General features: G+C 42.0%; 1 protein-coding gene across 1 annotated transcript in view; it reads left to right on the forward strand.

Annotated features, from left to right (window-relative positions):
- LOC138592138 (mucin-2-like) overlaps positions 1 to 23,447 on the forward strand; it is a 118,984-nt gene that overhangs the window by 61,736 nt on the left and 33,801 nt on the right. Inside the window, exons 20-29 of the mRNA XM_069662834.1 lie at positions 3,812 to 3,950; positions 4,135 to 4,242; positions 4,599 to 4,775; positions 16,749 to 16,988; positions 17,276 to 17,432; positions 17,545 to 17,673; positions 18,544 to 18,691; positions 20,771 to 20,814; positions 20,977 to 21,177; positions 21,450 to 21,627. Coding sequence (XP_069518935.1) covers positions 3,812 to 3,950; positions 4,135 to 4,242; positions 4,599 to 4,775; positions 16,749 to 16,988; positions 17,276 to 17,432; positions 17,545 to 17,673; positions 18,544 to 18,691; positions 20,771 to 20,814; positions 20,977 to 21,177; positions 21,450 to 21,627 — 1,521 coding nt within the window. The remainder of the gene's footprint in view (positions 1 to 3,811; positions 3,951 to 4,134; positions 4,243 to 4,598; positions 4,776 to 16,748; positions 16,989 to 17,275; positions 17,433 to 17,544; positions 17,674 to 18,543; positions 18,692 to 20,770; positions 20,815 to 20,976; positions 21,178 to 21,449; positions 21,628 to 23,447) is intronic.

Below are 23,447 nucleotides of genomic sequence, written 5' to 3' on the forward strand. Positions count from 1 at the left end.
CACAAATATAATTTTGCCCTAAACCATTTAGTACTTTATAAACCAACAGTAGTACCATAAAATATATTCTTTGACAGACAGAGAGCCAGTGTAAAGACCTCATAATGGAGGGATGTGATCCACGTTCTTGGTCTTAGTGAGGACTCTAGCAGCAGCATTTTGATTTAGCTGCAGTTGTCTGATTGTTCTTTTTAGGGAGACCTGCACATACACTGTTACAGTAATCTAGTTGACTGAAGATAAATGCATGGAGGAGTTTTTCCAGATCCTGCTGAGACATACAGTAATTTTTGATATATTCTTAAGGTTATGACAGGCCCACTTTGTAATTTTTTAGGTCTAAGTCCAGACTACACTCACATTTCTGGATTGGTCAATGGTTTTCAATGGTAGGTTGAAGTTATACGCTGACTTTTGCTCATTGGCTCAAAAACAAAAATGACCTCAGTTTTGTCTTTTTTTAACAAGAAAAATATTGCACATCCACTCATTGATTTGTTCAATGGGTGACATTGTAATTTAGATCTGTATGTCACCTGCGTAGTTAAGGCTACTAATTTTTTTTAATCTGAGCCAGTGGAAGCATGTGGATGTTAAACAGAAGAGGCCCAAAAATTGAGCCTTGGGGAACTCCACATGTAATATTGGTGTGCTCAGATGTGAAGATACCTATAGACACAAAGTTGTCCTTGTCCTTTAGTAATAATCAAACCAGTTTACTTCGGTGCCAGAGCCACCCACTGTTCCAGCTGGTAGATCATTATGTTGTGGTCAAATGTGTCAAATGCGGCACTGATATTCAGTAGTACTAAGACTAAAATTCAGCCACTGTCTGTGTTTAAGCCAATGTCAGTTATCACCTTAGCAAGAGCAGTCTCAGTGCTGTAGTGTGGTCAAAAACCAGACTGGAAGACATCAAAGCAGTGTCAAGAAGTTGTTAAACTGTTGAAAAACAGCTTTTTCAATGATTCTACTTAGATTTGACAAACTGGTAGGCCTTTCATTTTGCATTAGTGACTAGATTGTTCTTTTTTAACTGTGGCTTTATGACTTCATTTTTCAGTGCCTCAAGTTGACAATCTGTGTCAGATCTGATGCCATGACTTTTACACTTTTTTGAAAAAACCTGTTATCAAGACAGCAGGTGCAGGATTTTAGGTGTGGTATGATGTCCTCCAGGTCTTTATAGTTGATCGCGTAATATTATGTCATTGTAAAGTTTGCTGGTACTGGCAGATTTGAGCCCAAAAGCACAACACTGAGACACCCACAAAATAATAGGAGAGTTCTGTTTACTAGGTCAGAGTTCAAGCAAGGTCAAGACCAGGAGTTCAATCAAACAGGCAATCAAGCAGGCAAAAAATCCGAAGTCCAAAAGCAGGTCAGAATAACGAATAATGAAACATTGCAGAACTTGGCAGAAACAGCAACACAAGACAATCTGGCCGGGAACAAGTGAAAGTGGGCTGGTATAAATACCAAGTGACTAAAGAGGGAATGAAATGGCAAGAGAGGGGAATAAGCTGATCACCTGGCCTGAGAAAGTGGCAGGATCTGAATTGGCAAGAGATTTAGTGATGAATGATCATAAAAACAAAACATATGTTGAAATAAACACTATAAGTTGGCAGGGGTCGTGACAGAGGCCGCGATTAACTCCTTGGATTATTCTCCCAGGAGAATAGATCCTGTCCCCAATCTTTGTGTGGATTATGTCCTCTAAGCCAAGGGAATCCTAGGATAACAGATTGTTGAGGTGCATGAATGAGATGAAAGTGTTTCGATGTGGTTACCTGACATGCTGACTTGGAGAGGGACCATTTGGTGTGTGACTCGACAGAGAAGATGACCATGGAATGCTGTAGCAAGTATGGGTTTAACTGGAGGCTTCTGACCAATCCCTCATCGTATGGCCAGAGTAATGTCCAAAAGGTTGGTGTCAACTCCTGAGTCGATAAGAACGATGACAGTGTGGTTCTGTCCTGAGAAGCAGAGTTGAGCCTGAAGCACAGGTGCAGAGGGCATATTATAGTTCATAAACTGGCTCACCAGCGCCCTCTGTTTGACTGATGTGGAGGCGAAAAAAAAAAGACAAAATGGCCACCCTGGCCACAGTACAGGCATTGGTTCTCCAGCAGGCAGCTCTGTCTCTCTGCTGTGGAGAGTCAAGCTCAACCAAGTCGTATTGGTTCAGGAAGACTGCTTGGGGCACTCTGCTCTGCTGGAGAGGAGGATCGCCTAGGTGGAGAGTGGAGCGGCACTAAGGAAGCAGAAGACTAGGCTCTCTCTCTCCTCCGCTCCCAGAGACGACCATTGATGCGGATGGCAAAGGTGACGAGAGAGTCGAGGTCAGTAGGAGGGTCCCTGGCAGCCAGCTCATCCTTGATGAGGTCGGAGAGTCCGTTGTAGAACGCATCGAGGAGAGAAGAGGCATTCCAGTCACTCTCCGCCGCAATGGTGCAAAACTCGATGGAATAATCTGCTACAGTCCACCCACCTTGTTTTAGGCTCAGTAACCATGAGCTGCCTCTCGACCTGGAGTCACATGATCGAAGACCTTGCAGAGCTCTGCAGAGAACAATTGGACTGAAGAGCAGGTGGCAGGACTGCTTCTCCCACTCAGCGATACCCCAGTCTCTGGCTTTCCCCGTGAGCAGAGAGACGATGTACTCAGGACCGCTTGATGGAGAAGGCTGAGGGCTGTTGCTCAAAGATGAGGGAACATTGCACCAAAAACGCTGGAGAGTTGACAGAAATAGCTACACAAGATATTCTGGCAGGGAACAAGTGAAATACGAAATACTGGTATAAATACGAAGTGACTAATGATGGAATGAGCTGCAGGTGAGGAGATGGATCAGGTTAGGGGAATAAGCTGATTGCCAGGCCTCAGAAAGTGGCAGGACATGAAATGGCAGCAGAGTTAGTAATGAATGATGAAGAAATAAACACTATAAGTTGGCAGGGGTCGTGACAGTCATGGTGTTGGCAGAAATTAGTTTTAATTGGGTACAGCACAAATCCTGAACCTGATATTAAAGTGCTTACTGTTTGTTTGAATTTCTGAATTTTTTCAGTAAAGTAGGAGGCAAATTCATTGCAGGCCCTAGTAGAATGAAGTTCAGGTGCTGATGTAGGAGGGTTTGTTAGCAACAGTAGCAAACAAGGCATGTGTATTATTATTATTTTTTGCTGATTTTGTCAGAGAAGAAAGATGGCCTTACATTCCTTAGTTATGAATTATCAATTATCAATATAAATTATTTGCAGTTTACTTAGATTATCAAAAAAAGTTTGCACAGTATTTAGGTGGCCTGTTCAGGAGCATGGCTCGAGGGAAAGACTTAAGCTGAAGAGCCACGTACGGTAAAAGAAGAAACATTTCAAAAAGATAACTGCTTGCACTCTTTCAACAAAATTGCAACTCCACCTCCTCTCTTATGCGCTCTTGTCTCGCTTACAAAACTGAAGTTGGGATGGGTTACCTCGATAAGAACAGCTGCACCATTATTTATGTCTAACCAAGTTCCAGTTCAAGCTTAAAATTGTCTTCATCATTAGAAGTCTCTTGTTAATTTGACAAATGTAATAAAGTAAGCTATAAGGGGGAAAAAACGTTGTCAGTTTGTATTTGTCATTTTTTTTTTACAAAATAATAATTTCAGATCATTGTAGCCGTGACTCTCTAAACCCCCTGAAACTTTAAAAAATGCAACTGAATGATTTATTTCGTATTGTTATTGTAAGTACTGTTAATATTATTTCGACAGGTTTAAATTATTGAATGTCTGTATCCGGTGTGTCTCCTCAGTTCCTGCTCTAATAGGAAGTTCACATGTACCAAGAATGTGTGTGATGCCACTTGTGGGATCTATGGCGACGGGCACTACGTGACATTTGATGATAAGAGGTTTGACTTCAATGGACAGTGTGAATATGCTCTTCTACAGGTAAGTGGCATGTTGTCAGATGTACAGTTAATGAAGTTTAAATCTTGTGATTTCAGTCCTTGTCAATATAAAACAAATGTGGTTACCAGAATATATCAAATGCGTGGATAAAAAAAAATCTAAAAAGGTAAGAGCAAAAACAATGGTTTCCAATCATTGCATTCCGTGTCTGTGCCTAACTCAGGACTACTGCGGCAGTCCGCGCAAAGGAAGCTTTAAGATTATCACTGAGAACATTGCCTGTGGAACCACTGGAACCACCTGCTCCAAGACCATCAAAATCTTCCTGGGGGTAAAGACAACACTCTCACTGTCCACACTGGCCCCCGAACACTAATATTGGACTAGGACTATGACTCAAATTATAATCACGATTATTTATTAATTTAGAATTTATAAGTCATTCATATTTAATTGACTGGGAACACCCTTGGGTGCTTTAAACTAAACTGACACTTAACTTCATTTGCTATCATCCCATGTTCCCAATGAAATGCAACCTGTCTTTTCACAAAGCATCATGCAACTTTTCAGGAGAAACATGAGTAAAAGTCCTTTAAAATAATCATCACGCAAGTGATTACTTGTTCTACCTCCCTTAACTGGTACAGTATAAAATGCATGTTCATTTAATGTTGATACCCACAGGATAATGAATTCCAGCTTAAAGATGAGAACTTCCACGTGGTTGAAGGTGGCAGCCAGGTGTTCCCTGTTCAGGTGCACAAGATGGGTATTTACCTGGTGGTGAGGATCAAGCCAGGACTTGTGCTCATGTGGGACAAGAAGACCAGTCTTTTCATTAAAATCAACCCAAAGTTTCAGGTAAATATTCAAGTCTGTGTGTCATGATTGACAACAGGTTTATGCACAAAGCATTTATTCAGACTCTTGAAACTGTCAGACAGTGCAGTGAACTGACATTCACTGCAAATATTGCATGATATACAGTTACAAAAACTATTTAACTAATGTATCAACAAGACACAGACAAGAGTTGAAAAGTTGACCGCAGAGAAGAGGGGTCTAGTGAATGTGATGTCTTTGACTGACAGGAATAACTCCTGTTCATTTGTTGTTTCCATATGAGCTAATTTATGTGAAGATATGAGTAATTGCTGTAGGTGACAAAAACAAAAACATGGATGGAGCAGCATTATCAATGAATGGAGTTGATAAATGGTTGCCATAAATAGTCACAAAATCTGAAGTTGGGGATGATAAACTAAGATTAGTGGCTTTCATGTTTAACTTTAATGGAACATTTGAGTTGTAGATATTCAACAAAGCGATTTCTCCCAATGGTGAAATTCTGGAATAGGTCAGAGAATGGGACCATGGTGTTGTTTCTGAATGTCTGACCTGAGTAATTCCCTTTTCAATCCACAAGTGAAATGTTAGTGTTTGGTTGGTTGTTTGTGGGGAATCCATTTAGGTATATATTAGAGTTATTTTGCTAGGAAGTAATAGAAAAATGTGGGGCTTCCAATCCTCCCTGGTGTTTGTTTTTTGGAATGTTGTCAATTTGATGTTGAGTGTAATTTACTGTGGAGTCTCATGATTTGAACAGGATTGGGAGGGTTGAATAGGGATATTTAGGGCCCGAGCACTGCACGCAGTGGCGAGGACCTCTTGGAACCCAAGGAATTATCAGGGCCCGAGCACCGAAGGCGGTGCGAGGACCTCTTGGAACCCAATGAATTATTATTAGGGCCTGAGCACCGAGTGGTGCGAAGGCCCTATTGGATCTATTCCGTTTTTTAGGGCCCGAGCACCAATGGGTGCGAGGACCCTATTGTAACTGTAGGGATTATTATTAGCTATTGTACCTGTAGGGATTATTATTAGGGCCCGAGCACAAACGGGTGCGAGGACCCTGTTGTAACTGTAGGGATTATTATTATTAGGGCCCGAGCACCAACAGGTGCGAGGACCCTATTGTATCTGTAAGGATTATTATTATTATTATTATTAGGGCCTGAGCACCAACGGCTGCGAGGACCCTATTGTAACTGTAAGGATTATTAGGGCCCGAGCACTGCACGCAGTTGCGAGGACCTATTGGAATGCAAGGAATTATTAGGGCCCGAGCACCGAAGGCTGTGCTAGGACCTCTTGAAATTTAAGGAATTATTAGGGCCCGAGCACTGCACGCAGTGGCGAGGACCTCTTGGAACCCAAGGAATTATTAGGGCCCGAGCACTGCACGCCATGGCGAGGACCTATTGGAATGCAAGGAATTATTAGGGCCCGAGCACTGCACGCAGTGGTGAAGGACCTATTGGAATGCAAGGAATTATTATTAGGGCCCGAGCACCGAGTGGTGCGAAGGCCCAATTGGATCTGCTCCGTTTATTATTAGGGCCCGAGCACTGCACGCACTGGCGAGGACCTCTTGGTACCCAAGAAATTATTAGGGCCCGAGCACCGACTGGTGCGAAGGCCCTATTGGATCTGCTCCGTTTATTATTAGGGCCCGAGCACCAACGGGTGCGAGGACCCTATTGTAACTGTAGTGATTATTATTAGGGCCCGAGCACCAACGGGTGCGAGGACCTCTTGAAATTGAAGGAATTATTAGGGCCCGAGCACTGCACGCAGTGGCGAGGACCTCTTGGAATGCAAGGAATTATTAGGGCCCGAGCACCGAAGGCGGTGCGAGTACCTCTTGAAATTGAAGGAATTATTAGGGCCCGAGCACCGAAGGCGGTGCGAGTACCTCTTGAAATTGAAGGAATTATTAGGGCCCGAGCACTGCACGCAGTGGCGAGGACCTATTGGAATGCAAGGAATTATTATTAGGGCCCGAGCACCGAAGGCGGTGCGAGTACCTCTTGAAATTGAAGGAATTATTATTAGGGCCCGAGCACTGCACACAGTGGCGAGGACCTCTTCGAATGCAAGGAATTATTAGGGCCCGAGCACTGCACGCAGTGGTGAAGGACCTATTGGAATGCAAGGAATTATTATTAGGGCCCGAGCACCGAGTGGTGCGAAGGCCCTATTGGATCTGCTCCGTTTATTATTAGGGCCCGAGCACTGCACGCACTGGCGAGGACCTCTTGGAACCCAAGAAATTATTAGGGCCCGAGCACCGACTGGTGCGAAGGCCCTATTGGATCTGCTCCGTTTATTATTAGGGCCCGAGCACCAACGGGTGCGAGGACCCTATTGTAACTGTAGTGATTATTATTAGGGCCCGAGCACCAACGGGTGCGAGGACCTCTTGAAATTGAAGGAATTATTAGGGCCCGAGCACTGCACGCAGTGGCGAGGACCTCTTGGAATGCAAGGAATTATTAGGGCCCGAGCACCGAAGGCGGTGCGAGTACCTCTTGAAATTGAAGGAATTATTAGGGCCCGAGCACCGAAGGCGGTGCTAGTACCTCTTGAAATTGAAGGAATTATTAGGGCCCGAGCACTGCACGCAGTGGCGAGGACCTATTGGAATGCAAGGAATTATTAGGGCCCGAGCACTGCACGCAGTGGCGAGGACCTATTGGAATGCAAGGAATTATTATTAGGGCCCGAGCACCGAGGGCGGTGCGAGTACCTCTTGAAATTGAAGGAATTATTATTAGGGCCCGAGCACTGCACGCAGTGGCGAGGACCTCTTGGAATGCAAGGAATTATTAGGGCCCGAGCACTGCACGCAGTGGCGAGGACCTATTGGAATGCAAGGAATTATTATTAGGGCCCGAGCACCGAAGGCGGTGCGAGAACCTCTTGAAATTGAAGGAATTATTATTATTAGGGCCCGAGCACCGAAGGCGGTGCGAGGACCTCTTGAAATTGAAGGAATTATTATTATTATTAGGGCCCGAGCACTGCACGCAGTGGCGAGGACCTCTTGGAATGCAAGGAATTATTATTAGGGCCCGAGCACCGAAGGCGGTGCGAGGACCTCTTGAAATTGAAGGAATTATTAGGGCCCGAGCACTGCACGCAGTGGCGAGGACCTCTTGGAATGCAAGGAATTCTTCTTCTTCTTCTTATTAGGGCCCGAGCACCGAAGGCGGTGCGAGAACCTCTTGAAATTGAAGGAATTATTATTCTTTGTTTGTTTGTTTGTTTGTTTGTTTCTGGTGCCAAATGAATCGCATATTTGGCGGCTTTAACATGCCCCAAAACTCATCAAATTTGGACTGTACATCAGGTCTGGTAAAAAATTTGATATTTTGTGGGTTTCGCAGATGACTGTTGCAAAATGGCTCCATAGCGCCCCCTAGAAATTTTCAAAAACGCCTCCCCATAGAGGTTACTTTCACATAGGTGTATGAAATTTGGTAAGCATATTGAACAGCCCAAGACGCACTAAAAAGCCTCTTGCACCCATACCTCAAACCAAACAGGAAGTCAGCCATTTTGCTTTGAATTTCAAAATAAGACGTGCTTTTGGCGATTTACAGGGGTCATACTTTAACGAACTCCTCCTAGGGACTTCCTCCCAGACTTTTCAAAATCGCTCAGTTTATTGACAACACATTGAAGATTAAAAGTTATCAAAAGCTTGAGTTTTTGAGAATGGGCGTGGCCTTGGCTGGGGGTCAAAGTCTGATGTTTTTTGGGCAAAATGCCAAAAAATGAAAATCACTGTTACTCTCACATACAGTCTTCTATCCTCTTCATATTTCACATGTATGACAAGAATCCCAGCCCGAACACAATTACATGAAAATATTTCCCATCAGGCCTAGCGCCCGCTACTGGAAACAGGAAGTGACATGTTTTACTCTACAAGCCCCTCCTCCAAGGTGGTAAAACATATTAACCTCAAATTCATGTCAGGAAACTCTTAAGATCTTGATTAAGGTCTGTGAGAAAACTTGGTCAGGTTACAACAGAGGGCGTGACCCTGGCGGCGCCACGAATATAACCTTCGCCATGATGCCTCGCCATAACATTTAGGCATTGATAACTCGTCCGTACTTCATCCTGTCTGCACCAAATTTCACATGCTTGATCAGTGTCCCGCCCTGAACAGATCTACACACTCCTTTCCTTACCAATCCTATAGCGCCACCCACTGGAGACAGCCTGTATCAACTCTCATATACATTGTCCAATCTCCACCAAATTTCACAGGTTTGATGAGGGTACTGCCCTGAACAGATCTACATAATCATTTTTCGCTCATAGTCATAGCGCCACCTACTGGTAACAGCCAGTACTAACTCTGACATAGATTGTCTGATCAGCTCCTAATTTCACATGCATGATAACAGTCTCGGCCTGCACAGGTCTACATATGAATTTTTTTTCACTCATAGTCATAGCGCCACCTACTGGTAAGAGCCAATACTACCTCTCACATACAATGTTATATCAGCTTCAAATTTCACATGCATGATTATAGTCTCGGCCTGAACAGATCTCCATAGGAATTTGGGTGATGCTGACAGCAGCCCCTACTGCTGGACAGCCTGTGGCTACAGCACATCCTGTGCTTCATGCACACCGCGCTTCTGAGGTGCACCCCGTGTCTGCAGCACACCCCGCGGCCGCGACAAGCCCCAACGTGGCCACGAGTGCGAGGGCCCGTTCATCGCCGCTTGCGGCTTTAATTAGGGCCCGAGCACCGAAGGCGGTGCGAGGACCTCTTGAAATTGAAGGAATTATTATTATTAGGGCCCGAGAACCGAAGGCGGTGCGAGAACCTCTTGAAATTGAAGGAATTATTATTATTCTTTCTTTGTTTGTTTGTTTGTTTGTTTGTTTGTTTCTGGTGCCAAATGAATCGCATATTTGGCGGCTTTAACATGCCCCAAAACTCATCAAATTTGGACTGTGCATCAGGTCTGGTGAAAAATTTGATATTTTGTGGGTTTCACAGATGACTGTTGCAAAATGGCTCCATAGCGCCCCCTAGAAATTTTCAAAAACGCCTCCCCATAGAGGTTACTTTCACCTAGGTGTATCACATTTGGTAAGCATATTGAACAGCCCAAGACGCACTAAAAAGCCTCTTGCACCCATACCTCAAACCAAACAGGAAGTCAGCCATTTTGCTTTGAATTTCAAAATAAGACATGTTTTTGGCGATTTCCAGGGGTCATACTTTAACGAACTCCTCCTAGGGACTTCCTCCCAGACTTTTCAAAGTCGCTCAGTTTATTGACAACACATTGAAGATTAAAAGTTATCAAAAGCTTGAGTTTTTGAGAATGGGCGTGGCCTTGGCTGGGGGTCAAAGTCTGATGTTTTTTGGGCAAAATGCCAAAACAAGAAAATCACTGTTACTCTCACATACAGTCTTCTATCCTCTTCATATTTCACATGTATGACAAGAATCCCAGCCCCAACACAATTACAGGACAATATTTCCCATCAGGTCTAGCGCCCGCTACTGGAGACAGGAAGTGACATGTTTTACTCTACAAGCCCCTTCTCCAAGGTGGTAAAACATATTAACCTCAAATTTATGCCAGGAAGCTCTCAAGACCTTGATTAAGGTCTGTGAGAAAACTTGGTGAGGTTTCAACAGAGGGCGTGACCCTGGCAGCCCGGCGAATATAGCCTTTTCCATGATGCCTCACCATGACATTTAGGCATAACTCGCCTGTACTTCATCCTGTTTGCACCAAATTTCACATGGTTGATAACAGTCCCGCCCCGAACAGATCTACACATTCCTTTTATGGCCAATTCTATAGCGCCACCCACTGGTGGCAGCCGGTATCAACTCTCACATACATTGTCCAATCTCCTCCAAATATATATCATAGCGCCACCTACTGGGCAGAACCAATACTACCTCTCATATACAATGTTATATCAGCTTCAAATTTCACATGTATGATTACAGTGTCGGCCTGATCAGGTCGACATATTAATCTTTCGCACATACCCATAGCGGTGAAGGTGAACATAATCGAGTGAAAAAACTATTTTCCAAAGCCCAATCTCTTATCGCTAAACCAGTGCAAATAAGACAAGAAGACTCAGCCCAAAATCTTGACGCACACACAAAAGCTTAAACTGCACTGCAGAGCAAAGAGGTTCTCTGTGCTCCAATGCTGTTTGGGTATTTAATGGAAAGATTATGCATTAATGTCATATTGACGCCCAGCGCCCATGTTATGTAAATAGCAAGTCATCTTGCACCCACGTTAGCGCCTGTTGTTGGGTCTTAAAATGAGATTCGGTCAGGCAAACGGGTGGTGTGTTGCTATCTTGAGAACGCAGAAAGCGACTGTGCCATAGACCAACAAAAACCTAGTCTAAAGTTTATAGTCTGTGGCGCAGTCTGTCTGCTATTTAAAGTGTAAATTATGGGCATACATCGGCGAGTAGTTTTCCTTATCTCCTTAAATCATGATACTGCTTTCAGTTTGTTACCGATCTGGTGCCAGAAGATGTGGACAGGCTCACCGCTCCCTCCACACAGGCCTGCTTCACTCTCACAGAGATTCCTGCTCAAGCCTAAAACTGCTGATACACCAAGCTCTCCAATACACGCAAAAACAGACACGCTCACACAGACACGGCTAAGAGGTAAATTTATTATAATCCCCATACATAACTACCTGTGGTACCGACTATCATGCCCACAGATATAAGATAATTAATTTAATAAGCTTTATTGCCATGAATGTAACAGTGACAGTATTGCCAAAGCAAAATGTAATTATACAAATAGCATTTCAGTAATGAAGCAACAGTCAATACAAGATTAATAATCAGATAAATATGAAAGAAAATAATACTAATAACCAACAACAAATAAACATAGAAAAGGAAAAGCTGTAATTCACTGTTTTATTTTTCGTGTTTATGAAAGACTGTTGAATGTTTTATAGTGTGTGTGTCTGTGTGTGTGTGTGTGTGTGCGTGTGTGTGTGTGTGTGTGTTCAGGTTCCACTGGCTGTCCGCAGGTCCTCACAGGCAGTGATATATTTTGCTACTAAAATCTCATATCATGTTTTTTCTCCCAGTAAATATGGGAGTTTCTGTGTGTGTGCTGTGTTCAAACTCCGGGTGTGTGTTTGTGTTCTGGGGGAAAGTATTGCTCTCTCACAGGCTGGTATTAGAGGCATGATGTGAGGTAGTGTAGCTCGGTCTCTACCTGCTGGCTGTCACATAGAGAGCAGTCTGTCCTCCTCTGGCAGCCAGGTCTTTCTATAGCCACGTCTCTACAGTCTGGACACCGTCAGGACTTTTCTGCTCGGAAACTCTGCTCATGTATAGTCTCGGTTTAGAGCCAGATAGCATTTGTGTTTGGGATGTTTCCTTCCAATATGTCATGTATTTTTCTTTTTGTTGCTTGACAATTTGGTTTGGTTGGATTTGGTTGATGTTGGGGTCCGTAGGCTGATTTGGTTGGATTTGGTTGGGATTGGGGTCCTAAGGCTGGTGTTGTCATGTATTTGGGGGGAGTTGTGGTGCTAAGGCTGGTGTTGTGGTCGTATTGGGGGGGGTTGTTGTGGTCCTGAGGCTGGTTTTGTTGTCGTTTTGGGGGGCTGATGTAGTCCTGAGGCTGTCTGGTCCTGGTCATGGGGTCTAGGCGGAGCCTTTGGACCAGCTGGCTGAGGGGACTTTTCTCTGGCTTCAGCTCTCGGCACCTCAGGGCTGTGTGATGATAGGTCTGGGGGTCATTGGTTTTTAGGTGTTGGTAAACTTTTGAGTGCTTTTTTTTGCATTTTGAATATGATGGGGTATTGGCCATACAGAATTTTGGTCCTATGTGGTATTTAGATTCAACGTACTCTGGTGGTCACTCTGTTCACATTGACAGTAAATACAAATAACTTTTGTCTTGTCCAGAGAACCATGTAGCAGGGCTTTGAGGCTGAACTTTCCATTTAAAAGACCCTTTTCTTTATCCATTTGTGCTCATGGAGGTTTGTTCCTGCTTGCTATCCACAACATTACCGCTGCATCGCTTCCTGATTTCTCAAACTACGGGGCGGGCGGAGGGTCATAATAATAGAACGCACGTGCATTAATTAATTAGTGATGTTACAGGAAATGTGCGTTAACATGTTATTATTGCTCTAACTTTGACAGCCCTAGTTACACTTAATACACTTAATAGTTTGTTAACATAAAAATGTACTTTGTTAATACACTTTGTTTTTCTGAATACACTTTGTTAATGCATAAATACACTGTCCAGTTTTCCATTACACGCGCACTGGAAAATAAAGCCATGTGATCCAGCAGCAAAAATAATTGAATAAACATTTACAGCTGACCTTTCTTTGATGGTAAGAACACAGAACTTTAATATAAGATGCAGGGGCACAGTGGAAGGAAAGATTTTTTTTTATTTTTTATAAATCTGTTATTTTCGAGGTTAAAACAAATATCACAGAAAATTATAAGCCTGTACATACATGTTTTTTTTCGCCTCTCCAATCTTAAACTCCTCCCTCCCTGCAGGGTTCTGCTTGAAAAATGATGGGACAAGGACATCGTCTATTACTGAAAATGTGTCGATATTGATTTGTTCGTCTGTGATTCCATGCCAGAGGAGCATCTGATTGGGTTACTCAATTTGCAACAACTTGATGCTGAGTATATTACCACTGAAATTTTGAGACATGTTGTTGATGCTGGCTATAATGCTGACAACATTGTTAGCCAGTGTTATGGTGGTGCCTCCCATAGACTGTACAAAAAGATAGATGACATGACAGCTCCCTCAAAGTGAAGCCAAAACCTTTTGAGCGCCCCCTGCTGACTGGCTGCAGTATAGGTCTTAAAGCCTGCCTCCTCTATGTTAACAGATGGGACATGAATCAAACTATTAAATCAAAATACACGCCAAATTATTTTTTTCTGACAAAATGATGACAGCTCTGTTGACCATTACAGCTGCTGCAGCCAATCAGTTCCGGATTAGCAGAGTAGAGGACGCACGTGAGAGGAAACGTAACAATAACAATCACTACAGTCATTGAACTCATTCCAACACAAAGCTGCTGGTTTTTTAGTAAGTTAAGTGTGTGTTTTGGTTTGCGGAAGTAGCTACGGCCGCTTCACTCGCCAATCTCTACTGCACAGCTCTGGCTCCAAATGATGTCACCATCGTAAGATGGCAGCACCCAACACAGGGGCTCTTTTGGCCTTACTTCGAACAATGAGAGCAGAAGGATCATCCATCTATATATACAGTCATGCTGGTGCCTCCTCAACCAGTGGAGTATGAGGTGGTGTGCATGCATTACTTTAAAAGAAGCGTGCATAATATATCCCATATATTCACTGGTACATTAATCAATATCCAGCGTGGCCCAATTGTACTCATGCCCACAAAGTCTGCCTGGAACCTCTGTGTCATAATTGACGACCAGCTTACCTTTAAGGTTTTCGTGGCCTTGATTGGTCCATTATGTTGATTTGTCCTGTACAACATCAGGAAGATCAGACCCTACCTGTTAGAGCATGATAACTCCTGGTACAGGCCCTTGTAATATCACGCATTGACTACTGCAACTCTTTACTGGCAGGCCTACCTGCATGCACTTTCAAACCTCAATGATTCAGAACGCAGCAGCGTGACTGGTCTTAACCTAAAACAGCACATACTCCACTGTTCATATTGAACGGCTCCTGCCAAATGGAATTGTAACATTGTTACAACCACCAGTTGCACTTAGTGGTTGTGCGTGCCATGCAGGGGTAGCCAAGTACCAAAAAGTTTTTCTACCTCTCTAGTTCAATGTATAACTTTTTTCGGCACCATTATGTGTCTCAAAAATATGATGCTGCCTGTCTCACTAGACTGCTTGAAATTTGCTGGACAAGCCATTTTCATGTGACAAAGTGCATTGTTGAGAATGAAGACCATCTTCTTGCTAATCTGGCAGAAATCTCAGAGGATGACGATGCCACTGTTGATTTATGCAATCGAGTGTTTCAGAGTCATCAGGTTTATTAATTCATATTAAGAGGCACCATTTCTTTGAGATTGGCAAATTTCTTTGGCAGGTGCTGGGTTAAAACTAGTGAATGTCATTCTACAGTCTGTGGATATGTGCCCTGCTTGTGAGTTCTTAAAAGACATCTGTAAAGATGACTATCATACAGAGCTTTCACAGAAACCAGCTGGGAATTATTTACTCCCTACAAAGAGTACACTGAGTAAACACCTTGGTTAAAGTGTGGTGCTGTCAACAGGTCATACAGATTCTGATGAGCTCACTATCACTCCCTGTCAGTCTGTGAAAAAATCCCTGCTCAAAATCATTGACAGGGTCATTTCAGAAATGGAAAACTAATGTAAACTAAAAATGTAGACCTATTGACAGTCATATCCAGTCTTTTGCCCAAATCTAGTGGCTTTTTAGATTCAAGCTTGTTGGTGACAGATAAAGTGTACAGCTTTTATGTTGCTGTTGGTTTTACAGGGGAAAAAAGGGAAAGAAACCCTTTTATGCAATATTTCTCAGATTTTGCTCTGTTGGATACTAGTTATATTGAAGTTTCAGTACATGCTTGATTAGTTGATTAAGGGGTTACTTTGTTCCTTTCTTAGTTTGAGTTAAAATAAGACTATCTTCTAGTTTTGTAAGTATTGTGAGAAGTGACACTGGATTTGTTATTTTTATTTTATTTGAGAATTCATCCAATGAAAAGAAATGTTATGTGGTTCTCTGTGTCAAATACTGGGTGAAAGTATTTTTTTTTAATTTAGGGTAAATTATTTCAACTAAAATTACTCCAATCATACGGACACTGTTAACTTAAATAGGTACTTCACACCGATCCTCGCTTAAAAGATGAAGCTAAATGAAAACTCTGATAAACCTTAGCTGTTACGGTAAAACATGAGAATATAGTCTGGTGCGGGAATTTGGTATGACCCTGACATGAGAAAATTAAAGTTGAAGCTCTATTGGACAGTGAATCTCTAGTTTGTAGTCAGCTGCTCTTTTGTAAACATATGCCTTTTAAAAACATCGTTGAATTGGATTCTACCCAAAGTCATGTGTAGATTAAAGTTTATTCTTTATTGTTGTTCATGAGTTCTGAACAGAGTGTATTAAATACTTTACCGTAGTAATATGTTCATTTCACATGATAATTAATTCAGTTATACACTTTTCAACAGTAACAGTCTGTTTATTTTAAATATGAATTTACAATTTACAATTCCTAGATGGTCAGGAGATCACACAGTGTTATCATTACAGATGCTGCCTGGATGAAGTTTGCTTGTAGCACAAATGATAGATCTGCAATTTCAAATCTCATTTTAATACATTGTCGCCGACACTCTTAATTATAATCTGGGAAATTGTGTAATAGCATGACTTACTTTAAGAATCTATCCCAGCTGCGGCATCTCCTTTGTCCATGAGGAAAGGATGACCCGCTAACTTTTCTGCACTGCACACAGAATAATTGTATCCCAAAAGTGAAAGACAGCCATAAATCATGATGAGATTCTCGATATCTTCCACAATACCTCTAGCTGCTTGAGAAAAAAAAACACTGACACAGAAACTCCACTATGGCGAGGGAGATCATATGTATTGCCCTGTCCTATTGGTTGCTTAAGAAACAGAAACCATTTAATACATTTTTAAAATCTTATTTGGATGAGTTGGAAAGCCATTTCCTCCCACATTTCTTGTGGGAATGGCGTCCCGTACGTACCTCCCCATTTCCAACACTGAATATAACACACAACTGTGTCAGCAATTTATAAATGGGACCGTAAAGGTGCCAAACAGAGATGCCAAACCTCCTATGGGAGGTAAAGGATATGTCACCGACATCAAACAGATACCTTACTCTATATTAGTCATCTTATATAGCAGTCAATTTTGTCTTTGGATATCTCCCACTCAGGGTCAAGTCTGTGGCTTGTGTGGAAACTACGACGGCAACAGTAAGAATGACTTCACTACCCGCTCCCAGGAGACAGTGGCAGACGTTCTAGAGTTTGGTAACAGTTGGAAGGTTTCGCCCAGCTGCCCAAACACCCAACTGAATCCTGATCCCTGTTCTGACAACAGCTATCGGGCAGCCTGGTCCAAGAGACAATGTAGCATCATCATTAGTGTCACCTTCAAGAAATGCCACTCACAGGTAACTATGGTGATAGCAACCATGTGTCCTAACCGTTACTCTTCGGCATGATCCAAGATGATCCAAGACTGAAAGTGTGACAAATCAATATAAGTGTTTTCATTTCCACTGGTTGTTTCCTTGTAATTTGAGCCCTGAACTTACAGCTCCACCAACACCTCAATATCTCTACTATCAGGACTGATTTCTACTACACCACCAATGCTCCTACTTATACAGCACAGATTGTCATCAGTGTGAGCCTCTTTTTAAATATACTGCTAAAAGTACATTTTTGTTTGTTCAAGGTTGATCCTGGTCCATTCTTTGATTCTTGTGTGAGAGACTCTTGTGCTTGTGACACTGGTGGGGACTGTGAGTGTTTCTGCACTGCGGTGGCTGCCTATGCCAGAGCTTGTAATGAAGCCAGGGTCTGTGTTAAATGGAGAACTCCAAAAATATGCCGTAAGTTTGGTTACCATCACACCAGGATTATCCTAGCAAGGGAATTTGGTCACCATCAGTTTCTTCCAGATTTTGGAACAAGAGCATGTATGTACTTATTTTTCTCTTGCAGCTATTTTCTGTGACTACTACAATGCCCCTGATGGCTGTGAATGGCACTACAAGCCTTGCGGAGCTTCCTGCATGAAGACATGCAGGAATCCATCGGGCAACTGTTCCAACCTCATCACAGCCATGGAAGGTACATTAGACTGATCCTTTGGCATGTTATGGGGGTCCCTACTTTTTCTGGTGCGGTTTTATTTTAAAGGATATGCTTGCAACACTTTTATATGATTCAATGGGTCAATTATTAAAAGCTGTTTTAATTGACAGGGTTAGTCTGTTTTATAGCTTAATTCATCTGTTGGGCAGCTACGTAAATAAATGTGTAAAGTAACCCTTTCTGTGTCAGGAAATTCCTCTCAAAGCTGCAAACAAAAAGAAATGTTTGCAATGGAACATTTTAAACCATTTAAAATCAGGTCTTCTGTGCATTGTAAATGGACTGTAGTTATATAGCGCTTTTCTAGTCTTTGCGACCACTCAAAGCTGCTTTTACACTACATGTCACATTCACCCATTCACATACAAATCCATGCACTGATGGCAGAGGCTGCTACGTAAAGTGTCCAACTGTCAATCAGTCATCATATTCATACCCGTTGGCTATGCGACCAGGAGCAATTTGGGGTTCAGTGTCTTGCCCAAGGACACTTCAACATGTAGCCTGAGGGAGCTGAGGATCGAACCTCCGACCTTCCTATTGAACGACTGACTCTACTACTGAGCCACAGCCGCCCCAATGTGTGTCCAGCCCTTGTTTCAAATCACAGACAACCACTCCTCTAGCAACAGAAGCGCACATGGACAACATTTGATTTTTAAAGAATCAATATACTTCTGAAACAAACAAACAAACAAACAACAACAAAAAACATATGAAATGTGTGGGTGGAAAATATCTGGATGAATGTGTGAGTGGATGGGTGAAGGAGGGGAAAACTGTAAAGTGCTTTGGCTGTAACTGTATTTCTCCGAAAGCTAATCAAACCCTACAACGGTTTCTCAGGCTGCTATCCACAGTGTCCCCATACCCACCCCTACTTTGATGAAGACTCCATGAAGTGTGTTGCATGGAACCAATGTGGCTGCTTTGATGAAATGGGCAACCATTACAACGACGGAGAAAAGGTTCCATCTGAAAACTGTGAGGAATGGTAAGTCTCATACAGAGAATAGAACAATGGGCTTAACACACAGTCAGCAATGATACATACACCACATTTGGACAACCCTCATGTTGTTCATCTTTTTGAGTGACCGCAACCTTTGACCACTTAGCATGTGGCCTATTGATAGACATTAAGACAAGATCAACACGCACAGTGGCAGAATAGTTCTAAGCTCCTGTCTTTACTAAGCTAAACAGTTCCCAGACAGGTCCAATGATAACATGGTTGACCTGAAAACTGTTGACAGCTACAATGTGTCCTCAAGATGTTTAGTTCTTTAATATACTTAACAAAAATGCAAATTTTTGGTTAAAATACTGGCAATTAAAAGTATTGATCCAGCCAATGACCCTTGTATGTATGGTGTATGAAGGTGCTCAGCACCCCCTAAAATCAGAAGAAATAAAAATCATCAACTTATAAAAAGGTGAAGTAACTCTGACTGTGTGATTGTGAATTACAAAGTAAAGGAGACTTACTAAATGTTACTTTCAAATGTTAAAATTTGGTAGTTCATTAAATAATTTAAAACAATCAACACCGTGGAGAGGGAGAGATAGGTGTCATAAGGAGCTATAGAGAGGGAGCGTGCGATTATGAACAGGAGTGGAGATCATCTTGCCCTAATATTACTCAGTTCATCAGGGAAGTGTGTAACTTCACTGAAGACTTCAGAATGAAACAGTCTCATATGAACGGCTCTGTGGTCTGAATTTACATCGGTCTGCGTATCACTCGTCTCCTTCATGAAATGACATATCATCGCTGCACTGTACTCTTTGTATCACTCCCTGATCTTCTCTGTGCAGTGTTGTTGTATTGTTTTGTGAGTGCATAGTTACATTTGATGTGTTAAGCCTAAGGCACACCTGGGCAATAATCATGCTGTCTAATCAGCATCTTGATATGCCACACCTGTGAGGTGGATGGATTATCTCTGCAAAGGAGAAGTGCTCACTAACAAAGATTTAGACAAATTTGTGAACAATATTTGAGAGAAATATGCCTTTGTGTACATAGAAAAAGTCTTAGATCTTTGAGTTCAGCTCATGAAAAATGGGAGCAAAAACAAAAGTGTTGCGTTTATATTTTGGTTCAGCGAATATTTTGGAAATTCAAATTGTTGAACTTTGAATTCAGCTACAGAATCTATTAGGCCCATAAATCTGATACAATGAAGGTATTCCAAATCTCTTGGATCTTACAGGCATATGATGTGCTACTTTCCTTCAGCCTGCTCATTATGACAGTATAACGTGACAGATACACTGTCCAGGTTAATAGGGGCTGACCTTTACAAGCAATTTTAGCTTTACCTAATGATCACATAATGATTCTATAGGATTAAGTTGGGGTTTGGTTGTTGTTCTTAATTGGTTAATTGGTCGGTTATTCATTTAAACTGAATAAGCCGACATTTTCTTGTAGCAACCTAATGCATTGATGATATAGTAGACAGTTATTTTGGTAACTTCATTTCATTGTCAACTTTGCATTGGTTGTTTCAAGGACATTCTCCTAACTGTATGGGTGTTCCGGTTTATCTTTTCCCAATGATGATGTTCCGTTTTTTACAATTCTGTCCTCAATGCTTTGCTGTCATAGACCAGTGCTGTCTCTGGCTGGATCCAGTACATATTTTGCATCAGTATACAGAGCAATAATACCTGCAAAATGGACCTGCTGTAGAGCCAATGTCTTAATGTCTGATGAATTTCAAGAACTGAATTTGAATTGTAAGAACTGAATGTGGAAATTGAATTTTCAAATAATCTAAATTCAATTTCAGGTTATTACATTCAGTTTCAGGTTTATTGAAATTCAGTTTGAAACTGATAAATTCAATTTTCAAATTATGTGATTCAAATAATATCTAAATTTTTACTTCAACGATTCAAGTTTAGCAATTCATTGTTTACGTAACAAAATTAGATACTGGAAAAATACAGAGATGAAAATGAAAAATGTTTTGGCATAGTAAATTGTTTAAAAACTGTTGATGTAATTCTGTGAATCTAAAAGCATTTTTTCTCATAATGTGACCATATTTTTTCTATTTCAAAGTAAATGTATGGGCTTCAGAATAAGCTGCAACTACAATGTATCCTGTAAGTATACATATGCATTTAAATAATTAAGTACACACACACACACACACACACACACACACACACTACATATATATATATATATATATATGTATATATATCTATACATACTGTATATATCGTAACCTTAACCATATATAAAATGGAACTCTGAATCCATAGATTGTACATGCTTTTTTGATGGAAAGATCTACAAATATGGGCAAGTCATCTACACAGTCCATGATGGAATGGGAAACTGCATTAAAGCTTTGTGTGGAACTGATGGGAAAACAATCGTGAACATGTATCCATGCAAATCTACCACAACTGGCCCAACAACAACCCCCTTTACATTCAGCACTACTGGAATCACAACTTCAGGTACATAAATCTATTCAACATTACCAGTTATCTTTTTAATTTTCTCTTTAACAAACGCACATTCAAATAACTAGTACTTCTTCATACTAACTTTAAAATCATTACACAACTTGTTCATTCCAATTCCAACATTAGAGACAACACAAGTCACAACTGGCCCAACCTCACCTACAACAACAAGTGGAACCACAATAACTGAAGAAAATACCACAACAGGAGAAACAACAATTGTAACATCAACACCTCCTGTTACTACCTCCAGTACTACACAGATAACGTCAACTACAGGAACCACAACAGAAGAAACAACCACAACAGAGGAAATAACAGAAGAAACAACAGAAGAAACAACAGAAGAAACAACTACAGCACCAACAACAACTACAGGAACCACAACAACACCACCTACAGAAACTACCACTGGCCCAGTTACAACATCTACCACAATTGGTACAACAACACCTTTAACAACAACTAAAGAAACCATAACAACACCACCTACAGAATCCACCACTGGCCCAGGTACAACATCTACGAAAATTGGTACAACAACACCTTTAACAACAACTAAAGAAACCACAACAACAGCACCTACAGAATCCACCACTGGGCCAGTTACAACATCAACCACAACTGGTACAATCACAACAACCACAGCACCAACAACAACAATTATTACTACTACAACTAAAGAAACCCCAACAACACTTCCAGAATCCACCACTGGCCCGGTTACAACATCTACAACAGCTGGTACAACCACAACAACGACAGCACCACCAACATCACCAACAACACCAACTACCAGTACTGCTACTTCTACTACTACTACTACTACTACTACTAAAGGAATCACAACGACTCCACCTACAGAATCCACCACTGGCCCTGTTACAACATCTACCACAACTAGTACAATCACAACAACTACACCACCACCACAAACTACTACTACTACTAAAGAAACCACAACAACACCACCTACAGAATCCACCACTGGCCCAGTTACAACATCTACCACAACTGGTCCAACCACAACAACTACACCACCACCAACAACTACTACTACTACTAAAGGGACAACTACAACACCACCTACAGAATCCACCACTGGCCCAGTTACAACATCTACCACAAGTGGTCCAACCACAACAACAACAGCACCACCACCAACTACTACTACAGCTAAAGAAACCACAACAACACCACCTACAGAATCCACCACTGGCCCAGTTACAACATCTACCACAACTGGTCCAACCACAACAACTACACCACCACCACCAACTACTACTACTACTACTAAAGGGACCACTACAACACCACCTACAGAATCCACCACTGGCCCAGTTACAACATCTACCACAAGTGGTCCAACCACAACAACTACACCACCACCACCAACTACTACTACTACTACTACTAAAGGGACCACTACAACACCACCTACAGAATCCACCACTGGCCCAGTTACAACATCTACCACAACTGGTCCAACCACAACAACTACACCACCACCACCAACTACTACTACTACTACTTCTAAAGAAACAACAACAACAACAACACCACCAACTACTACTACTACTACTACTACTACTAAAGAAACCACAACAACACCACCTACAGAATCCACCACTGGCCCAGTTACAACATCCACCACAACTGGTCCAACCACAACAACTACACCACCACCACCAACTACTACTACTACTAAAGGGACCACTACAACACCATCTACAGAATCCACCACTGGCCCAGTTACAACATCTACCACAAGTGGTCCAACCACAACAACAACAGCACCACCACCAACTACTACCACTACTACTACTACTAAAGGAACCACAACTACACCACCAACACCAACTACTACTACTACTACTAAAGGGACCACTACAACACCACCTACAGAATCCACCACTGGTCCAACCACAACAACTACACCACCACCACCAACTACTACTACTACTTCTAAAGAAACAACAACAACAACACCACCAACTACTACTACTACTACTAAAGAAACCACAACAACACCACCTACAGAATCCACCACTGGCCCAGTTACAACATCTACCACAACTGGTCCAACCACAACAACTACACCACCACCACCAACTACTACTACTACTACTACTAAAAGGACCACTACAACACCACCTACAGAATCCACCACTGGCCCAGTTACAACATCTACCACAACTGGTACAATCACAACAACTACACCACCACCACCAACTACTACTACTACTAAAGAAACCACAACA

This window comes from Semicossyphus pulcher, unplaced genomic scaffold, assembly GCF_022749685.1.
Source record: "Semicossyphus pulcher isolate SPU_LCO1_2020_fin unplaced genomic scaffold, fSemPul1.0.p SCAF_1, whole genome shotgun sequence".
In the NCBI taxonomy this organism is placed as follows: Eukaryota; Metazoa; Chordata; class Actinopteri; order Labriformes; family Labridae; genus Semicossyphus; species Semicossyphus pulcher.